Source organism: Poecile atricapillus, chromosome Z, assembly GCF_030490865.1.
Source record: "Poecile atricapillus isolate bPoeAtr1 chromosome Z, bPoeAtr1.hap1, whole genome shotgun sequence".
NCBI lineage: Eukaryota > Metazoa > Chordata > Aves > Passeriformes > Paridae > Poecile > Poecile atricapillus.
In genome coordinates, this window is record NC_081289.1 from 43,240,998 (window position 1) to 43,259,452 (window position 18,455).

The window sequence follows — 18,455 nt, forward strand, 5'->3', positions numbered from 1 at the left end:
GCTTGTATGAGCACAACTAGGTTGCTTTCAATCAAAATCAGCTGGGTTAGCAAAGATTCATTACTTAAATTGTCAACACTAAGAATTCATCCTGATTGAGATGGGGCTAAATAAGTACTCTGCACATGCAGCTTGAATACTGAAAAAAAAAATCATGCTACCCATTGCCTTACAGTTGTTACTATTCTGTGAGAAAGGTCAGCTTAAATTTCTTGCATTTCTACCTTGAGCAGCTGAATGGTAAGGAACTTTAAGGATCCCACTTGTGCCTTACCATAAACAACTCCAAAATTTTAACACGTACACATCAAGCCTGAATCCAGCAGCAGAACTGGTAACATTCTAAAGCAAGCACACTGCTGACCCCGTTAGATGTCAGTGGATGCTGTGCTCAAATTCACTTTAGTACTAAACTTATAACACTAAAAACTGTTTGAATGCTACTTAAAAGCATTACTGTGAACAGATGTTTAATTAGAAAAAACCTGCTTCCTTTATCATTTCAAGCAGTTCAATAGTACAGAATAAGCAGAGGAACAAACAACCAGTATAATGAAAAACACATACAAATTGCAAGTTCTTCACATTCTAAACTGATGAATTCATATAAACCAGACTTCAGCTCTACACCCCTTCAGGATGTAGATAATTGGCTTTCAGGAAAGTTTGCTTCTACAGTCTCTTCATAGAACAATTTATTTCCTCCCTTACCATGAAAGATTAGTAACTTTAAAGTATGGAAAAAGTCTCAGGAAGCAAAATGGGTAAATGGGTTATGGGAGGTGTTTTCAAAGTCATACCAAAATTAGATCTTCCATTGCTCTTCCTACTGAATATTATGGATGTATGAAGCAAAAATATGATGATAAAATTGAAAGGATACAAGTATGTGTTAAAATGTGCTGATGCAACCTTTTTCCTAGCAAAAAGTAAGCCTCTGAATTGTCTTTGCTTATCATTTCCTTCCTACTGCCTAATCTTTGTCATGTCTGAAGTCACATTCTTGCAAGAAATGAGGGACATCAAACTTACTGATTTTTCATTCTTGAGGGTGGAAAAAATGCAGTAATAGTATTTCTATTAAAATGATCAGATGTGCTCATTTGTAAATTAGCAATCATAAAACTATTTGGACAGATGGGAAGAAAAAACCACTTGATAACCAAATATCAGACTGTAATGAAGTACTGAAGAGTTCAAAATAAAAACTGCATCAGATCTCTGGTCCAAGGACATAATCCCAGAAAATAACTGGAAAAACACAATCAAGTGGCATTGAAACATTTTTTGAGCATTTTTAAGCTTGAGCTTACTTTGAAAGGCTACAAGAAATAGGCATCTCCCAACTCCACTCAATAGGTCCGTTTTCTGCTTTCTGTATTCCAGAAATAGCACCAGAAGGCTTTCCAGTGAGTATTTTATACCTGCAATATATTACAAAAATAATGGAAACTTCAATTACTACCTCTTATACATACACAGGTCTAGTAAGTAATCCTCAAAGGGGCAGGCAAAATGCAAATTAAAATGACAGGTTCTAAATTTGTAGATGGTGCAATAATTAGGAAGCTTCACTTACAAGCTGACAGAGCAGTGCTGAAACAGTAAAGAACAAAAAGCTATGCTGGAGAGGCAACTTTGTCTACCTTAGTCTTGGGAAAAAGTTCAGGAGTTATTTCCAGCATACTGAAGGAAACCAATGGTTTTCACAAGAGTTAATTAATCAAGTCAATTTAGTTCAATTTACACATTAAAATGCTAACTTCTAGCATGTTCCACAGGAACAGAAAACATTTAGCCACCATGAAGTGGCTTGGGCATAGAAAAGGAACATCCAGAAATCTGGACACAATTTGACATTGTTTAACCTTGTATTGCACAGGCAAGTATTTCTCAATTTTTTCATGAGAAAAATGAAGAATAACGGACTTTTTGTAAAAGAATATTTCAGTTGTGCTTTCTCTTTCTGAAGATCAAGATGCACACAGAACATCTCTCAAGCAGCTACAACATGAATTCTTATAAGAAAAAATCACAAGATGGACAATTTCTTCAACTAAGAAAACTGAAGTCAGTTTTACACAGAGTAAACAGAACAGAGATGATATCGATGTGTTAGAGGTCCCAAGTACCACCTTGCTTCATTCTTATAATGCAACACACAGAAAAACAAAATAGAACCAGACTAAGATGAAATAGGAATCGAATACAATCGTTGTATCATAGACATATCTTTTGTTTTCCATTCAGGAGCCACCCCTGTTATCTTCAGCTGCAGCCCACAACTATACTACTCAAATGTGTCTCATTGATACTGCACCCATTTCAAGACTGCTGGGTAAGAGCATCATTTAAAGGAAAATAAAAATTCGCAGCACTGAAATCCCATTTCAGAGTACCATAATTTTGCCTGAGTATCCAAGTTCTATGAATGGCACTGCAACAGACCAGCCTAATGCCATGCTGAAAGAAAGATGCATGGAAAAACATTAGTATTTTGAGGGAGCTCAATTCAGGTCTTTCTCAATTTACATGCTTAATTCCGATTTTAAGGTGCCACACAGCAAAATCCTTGTTGAAGCAGAATGTTTCTACTGATTTTGGCTGCGATTGAGTTAAGTTGCTTGACAGTAGTGTATGGTACCATGTTTTAGATTTGTGCTCAAAACACAGGCCTGTTTAGCCATTGCAGAGCAGCAGAGCATCATGGCCTCTTCTACTTTACTACTGCCCCAGCAGCAAGTAGGCTGGGGGCAGGCAAGGAGTTGGAAGGGGATACAGGAGGACAGCTGACCCAATGGATAATCCATATCATATTGCTCAGCAACAGAAGCTAAGGAGGAGGTGGGGAAGAATTTACCAGGGTGGCATTTGGTCAGGGACTGACAGTGCATCAGTTGGCTGCTCGTGAGCAGCTGGGGATTTTTCTGCATTATTTGTTTTTCTTGGTTTTGTTTCCCTTTGGGTTTAAGAGGCAAGGGATGCTGTTTGTTGTGGGGCTTTTTTTTTTTAATTATTAAACTGTCTTTAACTCAACCTACGAGTTTTTGCACCCTTACAATTCTCTTCCCCATCCCACTAGAGAGGAGTGAGTGAAGAGCTGTGTGATGTTCAGCTACCTACTGGGACTATACCACAACAAAAGAGTATTTTTCCTTAAATATATCCACTGTTTTAAAGTTTACTATATGTGTGTAGGATTCCTTGGTAAAAAGCATTTCAAGGGCTGATTTAATTTACCAAGATATAAAATTCTCCTTCTAAATTACCTACATCACTTCCTTGTTTCTACGAGGTCCTTCAAAAGGTCGGAAAGGCAAACTCCCTGTTGCAGCATGGTAAAAGGTCACCCCTATGCTCCACAGATCAACTGTTGCTCCATACTTTTTCTGATGCTCTTTTCTTAAAACTGCTCGCTCATACATATCAGGATGCTAAAGAGAAAAGAAAAAAAAAGTTAGAATTGCTTCATGTAGCTTTGTAAAGAAAAAAACCCCCAATCTATCCTTTCACAGCAAGGTAATGTGTCAGTCTAAACTTTCAGTTCTTTAAAAAAGAAAAGATTGCTTGTATCATAGTAGCTGCCTAAGCTATTCTGACAAACATCACTATATTCCTAAGGATGACTGCAGCTTTTATTAAAAAGTTTGCAAAAAATTTTTTAAAATTCAGCTGAAGAGTGACTGCTAGTATAAAAGACCACTAAAAAAGAGAAGAAATTCAGTATTCCTCCAGATGATTTTTTAACAACAGATACTTAATGGAAAAAAGATCCATAGCAGAGGAGAGTATCAGTTATGATGCACATACAGGAAAACACGGCAGGAAGAAAATCATACTAAGGTGCTTGTCTTGATACTTCTCTACCTGCCTCTCTTTGGTTAAGCCAAGGTTTCACATGATTCTTAACTACAGCTAATGTCATCCAAGTAGTTCAAACACAAACTAAAACACATCTACAGAGATAAAGGCAAATATATTCATAACTAAAATATAGTTGTTCCTCCTTTCACACAAGGCAACAGTTGAAGCTGGACCTGAAAATTATTTCAAGGCTGACATATTTACATCAACAGAAGATGGCATGAAAAAGTCCAGTAGAAAGTTGTAAAAACAACTGTAATACAAAGGTTTAAATACTAATTCCCAACAACCTGACCTTCACCTATTCAACCAGAATCATGAAGAGCCTCAGGCTTCAAACATTTCTTCAACAGAAAATTAAATCATATACGCTTACTAAATACTCTTCTGTGCCATAGAGGGAAACAAATTGTTCATCATCTTCAAGTTCTCTTGCTGCACCAAAATCTGTAAGTTTGTAAACAGACTGCCCATCTTCACCTATAACACGCATTATATTGCCTGGCTTGATGTCACGGTGCACTATTCCATTCTCACGGAGATGATTCATCCCAGCCACTTCAATGGAAACAATAAATACAGAATTCATGTATACATTGTGACACAGACTGCACAAACACTGAATTGTAACTGAAGCTAGGAAGAAATGGGTATGTTCTCATTGGGAAATGGGAATGAGAAGGGACAGTCATTTAACAGAAAGACCATGACCATGTATTGCTTTTTTTTTCTTTCCAAACAACTAAATTACAGCATTTCTTGATCTCAGTAACATCTTTTCCATAAAGTAATTTTTATAGCAGGTACATTAGAAGAAAAATTTTATAGCAGGTAAACAGAGGTAAACCATTTTATTTTTCTAATTAACTCTCCTAAAACTATCACTGAAGTCTGTTCAATATGTGAAAAATAATCTTGAAATCAAGAAAAAAAAATTACATTGATACTTTACACAGAAATGGCTTCTTAATACAACTACCTATATCAACATAGACATAAATAGATGATTCCATATGACCATATTCATTTGTTAAATTAGTTGACAGTCGTTTAAATTTGTCTCTTGCAGTTTCAAGATCAACAAAACAAGTATGAGTTTTAGTCAAAAAATAAGACCAAAGTCTACATACCCACATCTCTCAAAACAATTAAGAACTCAGACTCTGGCAAACCAAAGGCATTAGACGGCTCCTCTAAAACTGTGTACAAACTCCCACACGGACAAAATTCCATAACTAGTACTTTGTGTCTAGTAGTTGTCTGAAAAGAAAACAAAAAAAAAAATCAAAAAGAGATTAAGAATCTGACTATCGTGACACCAATGTCAGAAATTACCTATAACCACAAGGTCTGACTTTCAAAAAAGAAAAGTAAAATCTATATCTATATCTAATTCCGTTACAGTGATCTTCAAAAGAAGTGCAGGTGGATTTTTATGTTGTTTAAGGTAGTCCAACTTGGAGAGGGGAAAGTAACTAAGCAAGCCTCAAGTTCTAGGCACTGGCAGGTTGACAGCAGCATTGACAGGTGGACAAGTATACACTAAGGAGAAAGCACACCCTAAATGTTGAGAATACCAATTGTCCTTCTTTACTCATCTCATCATCTGGGTCATTTCAACTGATCAGCCCCAGTTTCAGTTCAGCTGCTCCAATTTATACTATTATACAACTGTATAATAGTATCCTATGTCATCATTTTAGTTGGTTGCAAAGGAAAAGCATGAAATGGTCAGGATTACCGAAACATTTTCCACTTTAAACAGTTCCATTATTCACCTATTAAATATTAGTACCTGTAGATACCTTAAAAATCCTAATTCAGTTCATCCCAATTCAATTTAGGACAGTGAATTCTCGAGATGAAGAATCATAACCTGAGCTTACACACTGAAGTTGTTTCACTGACTGAAAGCAAGCATATTCTTTCCACAGCAACAACAATGAAGGAAGAAAACCAAAACATGGTGGTGGTCATCATATATATTATCATTCTTTAAAAATATAACTATAAACTCAATAGTTATGGATAAAAAAAAATACTAGTTACTGCAGTTACTTCCATGCATCTCAGATCACAACAATTCATTACCTCTTCCTCAATGGCAAACAATTTGACAATGTTCTTATGATTTAGTTTCTTCAATACTTCAAACTCTCGCATCTGAACATCCACTGGACGAAGGAAACTTATACTGTTAAATACTTTGACAGCATATAAATCCCCAGTTTTCTGTTGAAAACAAACAAACTATTCATTAAACAGAACCAAAAGATTGTAAATGTACACATAGACATTATCTTTTCTATTGTGCATGTGAGTATAAGCAGACTAGAAATATTTTAAAATACTACTTTGTGCTAAGGTGGAAATAAAGATTCTGCTAAAAAATTAAATTGCATTAGTTTAATATAGACAAGAAGCAAATAGACTAGCAGAATGGAAACTCATTAGGTCACAAAACCTAAGTATTAGGCTACACATTTAAGAACTACTCATAAACTTAGCTGAAAAATATTTTTTCAGCAAGGGTTACTTGCACTAATCAATGAAAGGCATGCACATACTTGGCCTGCTTAAGTTAAAAGACAATTTCCAGTAGCTGAATGTTGCTCTCTCTTTCTTAACTTTTCTGTTTATACTAATAAACTAGTATTTTGTTTTTTCAAAGGCAGTTTCGAGCACTACGTGCCACTCATGTAAAATCCTGAAGCAGTTCAAACCCACATAATAAATGTCAGGAGCACAATCATGAGCTTAATCAAACTTCTGTTCTCCAGTGAGACTAAGCCGCAATATGCTCAGATAACAACAGCACCAGCTGGAAGTGCAACTCCTGTCCCTCTCAGGGCAAAGCATCTTCCTGTGCCCACTTCAGGAATGAGCTTACATTAGCAGTTTGTGCAACAGATTATTTCTAAGGACACAGCCTTCCTGTGCCTAGACAAGGTGTGCTTTGCAGCACACTCACATGCGCTACTGGTGCCCAGGAAAAAGCTTTCTCCCATTGACAATAAGCTGCAGGTCACAGGCTCACACTAGTGAGGCTGCTGACAGGTGCAACCATGGTTTACAGGGGAATCATTCTATGTTGAAGTTCACTCACCCAGAAAAGCACAATAACTGCTAAATTATTGCTTAATGCTGTTTCACACTTAAATGTGGAACACAGAAACACTGTATCTTATAAATCATTTTATACTGATTTCACACAGACTATCATTACTGTAAGGGAACTTTCACAACTACACTTAACTTTGCTTTGTGAGACATACTGTGAAATTCACAGGAATAGAATGATCTTAGCCCCCCACTCAGGTTGCAACATACACATCAGTGTATCATTTACATGGTAAAAAAAATACTATTTTGCACTGATTACTCAGAGCATGTCACCAAGAAGACATTTAAAAAGCACTGACTTACAGACAATACCTAACAACAGCTTTATCCACTGCAATAAGAATATTTCGTGTACAAAAATCATAAAAATCATCCAAACAGGTTTTAAAAGAACAGTTAAAAATCAATGAAAAGACAGTTTAACAAAGATGTAAATAATAAGATCATGTAATAGAAATTGGTAAGTCATTTGTTTCTATTCAAATTCTTGAATTAGGTTCAATTATGAATGAATGAATTAGGTTCTTGAATTATTTTTTTCCATAAAACTGAAAAAAAAAAAAATGAAGAATTACTAATAGTTAATATTTTACAAGGAAAAATAATACAACATTAAGAACAAATCCTTAGAAATCTAACTACAGATCTCTAATTCAACCGACAAATATTAAAAATGAAAAACTAAGCATAAATAATTACACAGATACATTTGCTTTAGGCCTAAATCTTGAACTTTTTTTGTTGACTTCATTAAGGTACTTGCATATGAAAACTCCTTACAAACCTTCTGTCGCCCCCGGAAAACATTTGCAGTAGCTCCCTGTCCTAGAATGTCAGACAACAGCCAGAGGTAATTTGAAGTGCTCTGCATCTTTGCTCTTTGATCAGTTTTCTTTCTCACCTTAAAAACAGAAGGTTCAATACAATGAATTATAATTCAGTAAAATACATGAAAGGGACTTATTTCAATTAGAAGGAAATATAAATGTCCAAAGCCCAACTGTAACTCCAACGACACGGAGAATTAAGAATAACCAAGTAGAGGAGTAAGAGGTGAAACATGGAAACAAAAATAAGCCAAATAATCAAAACTCATACCATTGACACAATAGCTCTCTGCCTTTAAGGTCTGTATTCCCCAAACTTTGTTTAAAAAATCAACTGGAAAGGTGAAAATCTTATAATCTCTTTACTGTTGTACATGGTGTTGAAATGATCAAGTAACAAAATATACAGGAAAGAGTTAAAAACACACGCACAAGGTCTTCTAAAGGTAAGCAAGACCTGCAATTGAATTCTCTGTACATATGCCAAAGAACAAACATTAGAGATGATGGCAGATATGTATACAGATATTTTACATCATTTTGGCTCTGGAAGTTGCATTTTAGTAGAACCGTAAAGGAGCTGGACTAACAACATACAAAAAACTTTTACATGAGCTCAAAAAAGTCACAATCAACGCAAGCATTTTCATCCACTTGCTGGAAACAGCAATTACTACTGAAAGAAATTAAGGGACATTTCTCTCATTTCTAAAATTTCACTGTGGGTATGTCACATCAACAGAGATAGCCTGGCTCCTCCATCCTTCCTGAAATATGAACTGTCAAATATTTGGGTCTTCACAGATTCAAAAGAAAAAGGAAAAAAAATTTTATTAAATTAAAATGATTAACATAAAGTAAAACATTTCAACTTTCAGATTTTCCTGTTTGCCAAAGCAGTGGGAGATGCAGGTGAATGCCCTGAACTTTTTGGTTTAATTAACACATTGATTTTGCCATTAAACCTAGCAAAAGGCTCTAAAATCAAAGATGGAGCTTCCCAAACCTAAAGAATCTCAAGAGCAAAATGGCAACTGGACCAGGGAAGCCCCTACAGTAGAGGTCTTTGCTCAGCTTGGCAGGGGACGCTACATCTTACTTGCACATGACACTTGACAGGAAACTGCTGACTGATTCTCAAAGAAAAAAGCCTTTCCTGTAAGTGCTGAAGAAGAGGCACGACAGAATTTCCTGTATCTGTTGCCAGAAGGTGACGCACTTTCTGAGAGCTCCCTGGTGCACAGGCGACACAGGAGCCTCACAGTGCGCACCACAGGAGAGCAGAGAAAGCCACAGGGCAGCCACGACTCTCCCACCCTGCCCTGCACTGCTCCTGAGCCTGCTCACTGCAGACACTCACACCTCCTCACCACTCTGAGCACACTTCTCTACCTGCTGTCACTGCAGGCTGCACACTTCCGCTTAGCTGCTCGCTCACGTGGGATGTGAAGCTTCCTGCAAAGCTGTCCCAAAACATCCAAGCAATGACATGTGGCATACAGAATGCAAAGACACAATGCAAAGACCTGACATTACTCTACAGTTAATTGAGAGTCATGCAGCAATGCCATCTGCAAAATCTAGATAAAGTTCTTAATGCCTCTGGAAGGGACAGAAAGGTTTTGTGTCAAATCTAGACAACAAAAAAAAACCCCTAACACCACATCCCCAGTGCTTGTAATTTGTGGTTAACTCTGCCAAGACAATTTGCAATAAATAGCAGAATAAGATAACTTCTCCCATCGGGCAATTACTGTAGATGCCAATGAGCTATCTACGACACAAGGTATGGAAGAGAGGATGCAAAGAAATAATGCACAGCCTGTTCTGTAAACCATCTGTAAAATCTTCAAGTTGAAATATTCCTCCCATAATTAAACCCCTGCTTGTAATAGCCCAGCTGGCATATTACCAGTGAGCATGTATTTTGTGATTTACTTCAAAACAACATTCATTAGACTCATACAAGACACAGAAACATAACAAATCCTTTCTAATCAGACAGAAAATGCACAGAAATTCTTAATCGAAGTCTATTCAAATAAAAACAAAAATTAGCAGCCCATTAAGAGATTGAATTGTTACATTTCCCAAATAATAAAGATGAGATAGCTTATGTACAGGATCAGCTCTTTCTCCTTTACCTTCTTACTTTTTCATTAAATATGCACAAGGGTCAATGGATGAAAAAACAAAAGGACATGACTGCAACAGATGATCTTCAGTATAATTCAGTGGATATTAAGAAAAACCCCAGACCAGAGATTTAATGGATTCTCAGGGTCTGGGGTTATTTCACTTTTAAAACTAAATACAGATGTAAATATAGCAATATTAAAACCAGGGTACATATTAAGTGGTAAAGTCAGTATTGCACTATTACCCTTTTTTTGTTAAGAGTACACTCTTTTTGGCAGCCTGCACTTTTAAGGTATAGTCTCGTTCAGCTTTAACCTTCAAATTATAAAAATTACATCGAATAACATATTAGGCCTCCTTTAATACTTTGCGTCCTCTGACAAAGTCATAACTGATCTTTGCTAAATACTCAGCATCTCAAGTTTTCTTTTCATTTCTTCCATTATATTCCTACACCAAGTTATTAAGGGTTTCCTATTAAAATTAAAAAAAAAAAAAACCACGAAACATCTCTAACTGTATGATCCTGTCACTAGACTTAATGCTGAACTTTCTATTTCTTCACATCTCACTTACGGTCATTAAGTCTGGTATTAGATGAGTCAAAAGCTCCTCACATACATCTAAAGAAATTTCTCCAGCTAGCAGTTTGATTTATTGTCCCCCATGACTCACTAGGATTTCAGGGGCTTGGAGGCTACTTTTTAGGTGGTTTTTATTGAAGATTTTTCTGCTTCTGGTCATGCTAGCAGTCTTAATTTATCAGCAGAGGGGATTGTAATAAAAAAAGACTGCAATTTTTTTTTAAACTCCCAATGCTTTGAAGTAGGAGTACTGACTGCTTCTAATTAATAGGAAGGAATTTCCTGCTACGTCAGGCACACGGGATATTCAAACAAAGCAGGTATGGCTCCCCTGTTGACAGCTGCAATATACAACTTCACCGGGCAAGTAGGGACAGACGATGAAGTTAAAGTGATGGCTCTTTCTTTTACAGGCAAGATCCTATAGGCGACCAAAGCCAACAGCAGTACTGAGGTTCCAAATAAATGTTATTTACAGTCTGGTAACTATTAACGTTTTATACCTCCCCATATACCCTCAAGGCTTAGAAAACAAGCTGCTTCCCCTAAAGTTCCTGCTTCCTACCCCTGCTTTATTCAGCAATAACCTCTTTCCTAAAGTTTCCAGTCCAACAGCTGGCATCTGAATAATGAAAATACCCTGCCCTTGGCCACACAAAGTGCTGCTTGAACCCTAACATTCTTCCAAAGGCACACAAAACAAATGGCAAGGCTGGCTCCAGCGCTGCTCATCAGCCCTACTCTAGGCATGTCCAGCCCGTAATGCAGGTGGAGGACTCGGCTGTCTGGGACTGCAGCTCCTGGAAACCAACCGAGGGCTACGTCCCTCTCTCGGGGGGCAAGCACAGCGCCGGGGCTCACGCTCACAGCAGGACGAGATTCCCGAGGTAAAACTTTAACAACTCCTACAGCCGCGAAGGCGACGCCGCTTCCCCACGCACATTCAGGTGGATAGAAGTCACCGAGGTCGGGGCAAGGGCCGGGCCCCGGGCACGCCGCAGAGGCCACGGGCCGGCCGCGCCTCGTCCCTTCCAGACTGCACGGCCGGGCCCGCCGCTACCCCGCGACCCGGGCAGCTCCCGGGAAGGCCCCGCCGCCGCCCCGGGAAACCGAAACCACCGCTCCCGGCGGCAGCCGCCTCGCCTCGGCACCAGCGCTGTGGCGGCGAGGGCCCGCCGCCGGCGCAGCCCACCTCGGCTCGGCCCTCCGCGGCCACCCCCAAGCCCGCCCTGCCCTGCCCGGCCCGGCAGCCCCACGCACCAGCCGCCTCCCGCCGGCCTGCCCAGCGCCCCGGCCGCTTCCGGCTTCCTGCCGCGGCGCGGGGAGGCGGAGCGGGCCAGGCACCGCCCGGGCGGCGCAGCCACCGCGCCCTCCCCGCCCGGCAGGGCCTGTGCTGGGACCCCGCGCTTTGCGGCCCAGGCGGCGGTGCCCGCCCCCCAGGCGGTGGGCGGTGAGACAGGGAAATATCTGGGAAACGTGGGAAAGTGGCAGTCGGGTGTTGGGTAAAAGTGGTCACCCCGGGTATTTTCGCTGGCGCGATAATATTCCGCGGCCTCGGAGCGGTTCCGGGGAGGGTCCCGTGCTGATTTTTTTGCTGCGTAATCTGTCCGGCGGAGGTTTCGCTTCCTCGGCTGCCCAGAGAGATGTGTGACTGCCCGCACCCCGAGCACTGAGCCAGAGCTGTGGGACCCTCGCCTCCCCACGGCGGCCTCAAGGGAGATGTTTTCCGGAGAGAAATGTTTTCCTGCCCCGTGTCATTTTTCTCAGTTTCACCTTGTTAAAAACCTCACGAAATCGTAGCAGTTTTTACATCCCTGCTCCCGCTCCGTTGTTACTGATTTAAACCAAAGTTCCCGGCTGATTTTTCACTTGGTATGTGTTTTTTGTCTGTCCGGCAATGTTGCTGTTCCAGTAAATGATCTGCATAACGAAAAATACTGATATCTTTATAATTTATGCATAATGAAACCTGATGATAATTATAGTGGGAAAATAATGAAACGTTTTTGGTTTTTATTTTTTCCCTTCCAAGACGATCCATCTTTTGATGCTCTGCATTTCCTGTTTGGAGTTGCCATCTTTCCAAATCTTGGAAGCCTATTCTCTTGAGGAACTGACAGCAGCCTCTTGCTCACAGGCCTTGTTTATTGTTATTGTCTTAGCTTTCATGGGTTTTATCACAAGTTCAGACTTTGCTTCACTTGTTACAGGGCACTAAGGTTTTTCTGAAGTTCTCTGTAGTGAAACTGATAAATTGACTTTGATGCATTTGTGGTCTTAATATAAATGCCTGATTCATGTTCCCCGTTTGTTGGCATCTGAACTTTGCTTTATAATGCTATATTCTAGAGGGAATAGTTCCCTGCTACATTTGCATTCTGTACTTTTATCTTTCAAAACACTGCAGTGGTCCTCAGAAGTTACATGGTTTATTTTTGTTAACCTTTCTTCTGTACCCAGCTTTGCAAGCCTTTTTTTTTTTTTTTTGGCAGGCGGATACCCATGAGCCAGCTTTGTCGTCTTCAGAAATGTTCATCAGATTGTTAATACGGATTTTAGTGAGGGCCCCCACAAAATCAGGAAAACACCTGGGAACTCTTCTTCGCTTCCACTTTTAAATAAAACAAAACTGTTGGTTAAGTATGATGCTGCTTTATAGCATCATATATATATAAATATATAAATATAAATAAATAAATAAATAAATAAATAAATATATAATCTGTTATGCTGGATGTCTTAAATCATGGTCTCATTCAGGATGGATGAGATCTCTGGTCCAGTCACCTGCTCAAAGCAGTGTAAGTGCTGACTTCAGACCAGGTTCCACAGGAATTTGTTTACTTAAGACGTCGAGCATCTCAGTTGCAGTGTCACCCAGCCCCTGGGTCTGGCCACTGACTGCTCTCACTGCAGTTACCATCCATGTGCTTTCCCCTGTTCATGAAGCAATGAAAAAGATTCACAGGGTTTGCATGATCCAAATGATTCATTTTTTTGGGTATGTCTGCAACATAATTAGTGATCCTTAATGCACGGAAGATCTTTAACCTTTAAATGTTTCACAGAATGAATCAGAGGAAAACATTATGCCCAAATTAAGAATAAGAGAAAATAGACATAAAAAAGGAAAGTGCCATTGCAGTTTCATTCTAGATTATTTTTTAATTTGCTTGCTTCCATTTCTTTTTAATATATAAGTAAAACTTTTGGTATTCCTCGCCTCTCTTGTATTTGGATTCTCATTCATGCTCACAAATTCAGCAGTCTGTAACTGAATACTATTGGAACTCTACTTCCTAACAATATGGCTATGGGAACTGCAGCTAAAGCTGGCATGTTGCAGTCTTCACACTTGTAGCTGTGAATGCCAGAACTCCAAAAAGAAAAAATGCTAGGGAAACAAACAAAAGTCGAGCTGAACATAGTCATTCAGAGCTGAAGGTACTGAAACAGGCAAAATATAATATGTTCGTCTAATCATTTTCTTGGGACCCTCTGGGTAACCTGGCAAAAATGAGGTTTTCTCCAAACAGGGGAGAGTGGAAATAACACTAGATATTTGCCAAGAAAGAATGACCATCCAATTGAATTATTTAACTTTTAAAAATTTTGAGTGAGAAGTTGTATTTTACCAACCTTACCAAAAGGAACTTTACCATTAAGTGGGTGAGAACAGTACACTTGAAATTGCTAAGCAAGTTAATAGTTATTTTTCCTGTATCACAAACAAATTCTCTGAACAGAATCAAAGCTTTTGGGCTATTTACTCTTGTAATCTGTTTGCTTTCTATATTTGATTTAAGTACTTCAGAGGCATCACAGCTGAAGTAGAATAAGCAAAGCTGTTCAGCAGCCAACTTCAGTTCTGCTGGAGCTGCCTTTTACCATGTTACTTAAGCCATTTTCTTCTGTAGTTTTGTGGAGGGAAGAGATGCAGTTCCATGACGTAAGGCAACTCTTTCCAGCTTGCCACCAGAGTGCATTCCAAAGTTGTTTACAACATGTACAGATAATGTTCCCAAGCAGACTTCATATTAATTATACTCTTCTGCTCATGGTGTAGATAGAAAGCCATCTATAATGCAGTGGAATAGTTGCTTGTATTAACAGTGAAAAAAAAAAAAACGAACGTTCTTAGATAAAAAGCTCTTGCTCTACAGATTAGTATCTCCTGCTTTTCTCAAATGCCTGGGATATTGAATAACCATCATATGCAGGAAGAACAGAGTGACAGAGAGGTAAAAGCCTTCATACTCAAGCAACAAATGCAAAACCTATTTACCAAACAATCTTCACAATCACCAGGACAAAAGGAAATGGCCTCAAGTTGCTCCAGGGGAGATATAGATTTGATACTAGGAAAAAAATTTTTGCCAAAAGGGTGGTCAAGCAGTGGAACAGGCTGCCCAGGGCAGTAGTTGAGTCTCCATCCCTGGAAGTATCTGTTGGATGTGGCACTCAGGGTCATGGTTGAGTGGTGGGCTTGGCAGTGCTGGGTTAGTGGTTGGACTTTATGTTCTTAAAGGTCTTTTCCAATCTAAACGATTCTGTGATTATCATACTGTATGTCTGTATAACATGTGTAATTCACATCCCCCACACGCACCCACCTCATGGAAAGTCAGAAACACTGTGTACAACAGCCCAAGACAAATTACAAATAATACTGCCCATGCATCTGTCACAATGAACGTGAGCAACCAGATCAACTGGAGAACACAAAGACCTACTAGAGTAAGAAAACATTTCTCACCAAATCATCACTGTGCCTCTGACTTCCTGCTTCTGCTATTACCAGGGACTGCACGAATCTTGACCGCAGCAGAAAATATATTTTCTAGCACCAATTTTTCCAAATTTCCAATTTTTCTTATATGCCACCTTTAGCTACCACCATTCACAGGGATTTACTGCACTTCACAGGGAGATACTGCCCTTCCTATTTCTGGCTGCCCCATCCAACTTTTGTCACTTGTCACTACTTCCACCAAGTCCGGTTGTTTCACTTGTGCTCATCCTTCTCAGTACTTAATTGGTTAAAACCTGCTTGCTATTTTCTTTCACTCTCCTTTCTTTTGTTTTCTTGCTGGCTTACCTCACTGAAATGTCCAACGACCATATGGCTCTAGAGTGACACTACAGCCTAACAGGCCCAATGGCCAACTGCTGCTGAAATGGGCTTGCTCCCTCCACACCTACCCTCTTCTGGCACCTGCTGTAGCATTTATTACACCCCATAGTGAGAAAATTCTAGCCAAAAAAAATGTCTCTGGGGCAGGATAGGGAGCTTTCCACATAGCATTGACTTTATTTTTTAAGAGCAGTGAAGATTTTGAAAAAGCTGAAAATTATTTTGCAATACTAGGTTTCCACCATAAATCATCTTGTTTTGGAATCAAACAACTGCCAATGATGACAAGAAGAGGGGAAAAAGGCAGATTGCCTCTCTGGACAGCAATTAGTTGCTAAAATGTCTTCCCTGCATTGGGTAAGTGCTTTTCCCCAAACTTGTTCACCCATATCAGCTTGCATGAAACTCATTGTACTTTGCACCAGGAAAAGTGTTAGAAGGCCTGAAAGCTTATCAGTCTTTAGCCATTACACCAGCTTGTAAATAAAAGGTACCAGCTCTCTAGAAAAGGTGCCTCATCTTTAATTATGACTTGCATTTGTGTTTCCCATTTAAACACTCTTTACAAGAGGAAATTTGCCTTATACACAAGAGGAGTTACCATTGTGATGATTTTAAACATCTTCAGTCTAGCTATAGGGGCATTTTGCCCACAACAATGTTGAGTCATACAGGAAAGCTGCAGGTGGTTGTGTTTGGTGCAGCCTTTAAATGAAATCATTAACATTTGTCTGGAAAATTGTGAGTGTCAACCCAGTCTCTGAGTGGAGTGCTCTCATTTATCTCTTATCTTCTTCCCCTTCTATCTCACACGAAATATCAGAGGTATAGAATATGCTGAGTTGGAAGTGGCCTACTGAGAATCATTGAGTTGCAACTTCTGGCTCTGCACAAGACCATCCCTGGCAGTCACACCATGTGCTTGAGTAGTTTTCCTATTATGTTCTAAGTATCTAAACACTGCCTGAAGAATCTAGTTCACGCTCTTGATTAGAAGGTGCATCACTAGATTTCTCTTTGCGGGTAGGTAGTGAACTTCTCAGTCCAGATGTTAAAAAAAACCACACACAGCAGGAATCCACTTCTTCAAAGTAAAGATGTAAAAACCCAGCAATTGCCTTCCTAAACCTTGACTCTTTACAAAGAATGTTACTAGGCACTGGACACCCACCACAAACCCAACTGTGATATAGCAGCTACAGACCTGCTGTCTGTACTACTGAAGGAAATTACAAAAAAAACCCCAAAAAACCACAAAACCTGCTTGTAGCCAGAATCAGTAATTACATGTTAAGTTCAAGATACAGAAACTACCCCACAGGTGATGTTTTACAGCTCATGTTGCATAAGCCCCGACAGGGCAGTATGGTGATTGAACAGAAGCAAAGCATACAAAAGTAAAGAATCCGTTTTTAATTCTTCATACTGAGCCAACTAACATTCTCTGAAGATCCAGGCTACTCATCCTACAGGAAACTCCTTCAGTGATGGATGGGAGGGCAGGGTACAAGTTTATAATAGAGGCACACCCACATAATGGGTGCCACACACAGCTCGCTCCTACACTTGGCACGCTCTGCTTTATATCCATTCTCACCTGCCACCACCAGAGTGGGCAACACAGTGTGAGAGGGAAGTGTTTCTGCTGCTTCAGCTTCCTGGGTAGCAGATTATGGGTACAGATGAGCTCCAGATTTGGCACAAAGGGACCTGTAGGAAGAGTAAAGGATGGTGGGGTTGGGGAAAGAAAAGAGTCTCTTTTAGCAGAGGCCAATTAAAAAACTTTCCTTATGAGGGTCTAATTTGGTAACAGCTAAATCATCCTCTTAGCACTACTGCCCTTACTTGAGAAGGCAAAACCCTAATTCATATATGAAAACTAATAGTGACTCAAACCCAAAAAGCTTTGCTAAAGATGGAAGCTTTATTGTTCACCTCATAATCTGCCTAGTGAAAGCTCTGCCCTTGGTGTGGTAAAGCTTCTGTAATTGTCGGGGAAGAAGGCCAAGACAGACACAGAGGACTGACAGCCACAGCTGCAGTGTTAGGGGTGCAACCTTCATACTGGGGAGGTGCAGGAGAGTGGCAACAGCTGGAAAGCTCCAAGTCAGAGAGGGAAGGCTTCTAGTGCTATGGGAGAAAATGAAATGGAGCACTGGTATGGCAGCAAAGAGAGGGAAAACAGTACCATGAAACTAGGAAATACGAAAAGCACCACAAGCACTCATTCTGTGATATAACAAATCAAATAACAAGAAACTTTTGATTAAACACATATAAATCAGGAAAAAAATCTTACGGAAGTGATACTGTCCTATTGAAAGTAGTAAAGGTACTCTCTTCCCTCAGTGAAAAATGAAAATGGCACTATGCTCAAATAATCACATGCTAATCCTGGATGATTCTTCTGACCCACTTTCCCATTTATTTTTCAATTAAAGTGATTGAAGAGCACAGCACTACAGAGTCTAGGCAAAATACTCATCTGATTATGCTAGAGGTAAGTCAGCTTTTTACTATGGACATTAGTTCATGAGGAAAATATTATAAATCCCATGCATGGCAAGACTCAAACTTTCCCCTGCCCCCATGAAACAGTTATAAATGTCTGTAATGTTACAGAACTAAAAAAATAAAAGTAGCATCATTCTACTAAAAATCACTGTATAGACCACTGATGCTACTGAAATATTGCAGTGAATGCAATTCTTTCTTTCTGCCAGCATCTTCCACATGCAAAGGGGCAATACAATTTATTACCTAAGCACCAGAAAAATTGCCAGG

The 18,455-nt window shown here is 39.6% G+C and overlaps 1 protein-coding gene and 1 long non-coding RNA gene across 3 annotated transcripts in view; one reads left to right on the top strand and one right to left on the bottom strand.

Moving 5' to 3' along the window:
- The window catches only part of LOC131592828 (serine/threonine-protein kinase TBK1), a 28,192-nt gene extending 16,343 nt beyond the window's left edge, over positions 1–11,849 (bottom strand). The window contains exons 1-7 of one of the 2 annotated variants that reach the window (XM_058864632.1): positions 11,798–11,849; positions 7,772–7,888; positions 5,956–6,096; positions 4,995–5,124; positions 4,241–4,422; positions 3,274–3,434; positions 1,314–1,424 (exon numbers count right to left, since the gene is read on the bottom strand). In XM_058864632.1, coding sequence (XP_058720615.1) covers positions 1,314–1,424; positions 3,274–3,434; positions 4,241–4,422; positions 4,995–5,124; positions 5,956–6,096; positions 7,772–7,858 — 812 coding nt within the window. In that variant the 5' untranslated portion in view covers positions 7,859–7,888; positions 11,798–11,849. Of the gene's footprint in view, positions 1–1,313; positions 1,425–3,273; positions 3,435–4,240; positions 4,423–4,994; positions 5,125–5,955; positions 6,097–7,771; positions 7,889–11,793 lie in introns of both variants that reach the window. The other variant, XM_058864631.1, reaches the window with a different exon arrangement.
- Positions 11,850–11,955: 106 nt separating this feature from the next.
- Positions 11,956–18,448, top strand: LOC131592829 (uncharacterized). The gene is made up of 3 exons (XR_009280716.1): positions 11,956–12,409; positions 15,906–16,028; positions 18,113–18,448. It is a non-coding gene; the product is annotated as an uncharacterized LOC131592829 (long non-coding RNA).
- Positions 18,449–18,455: the final 7 nt, after the last annotated feature.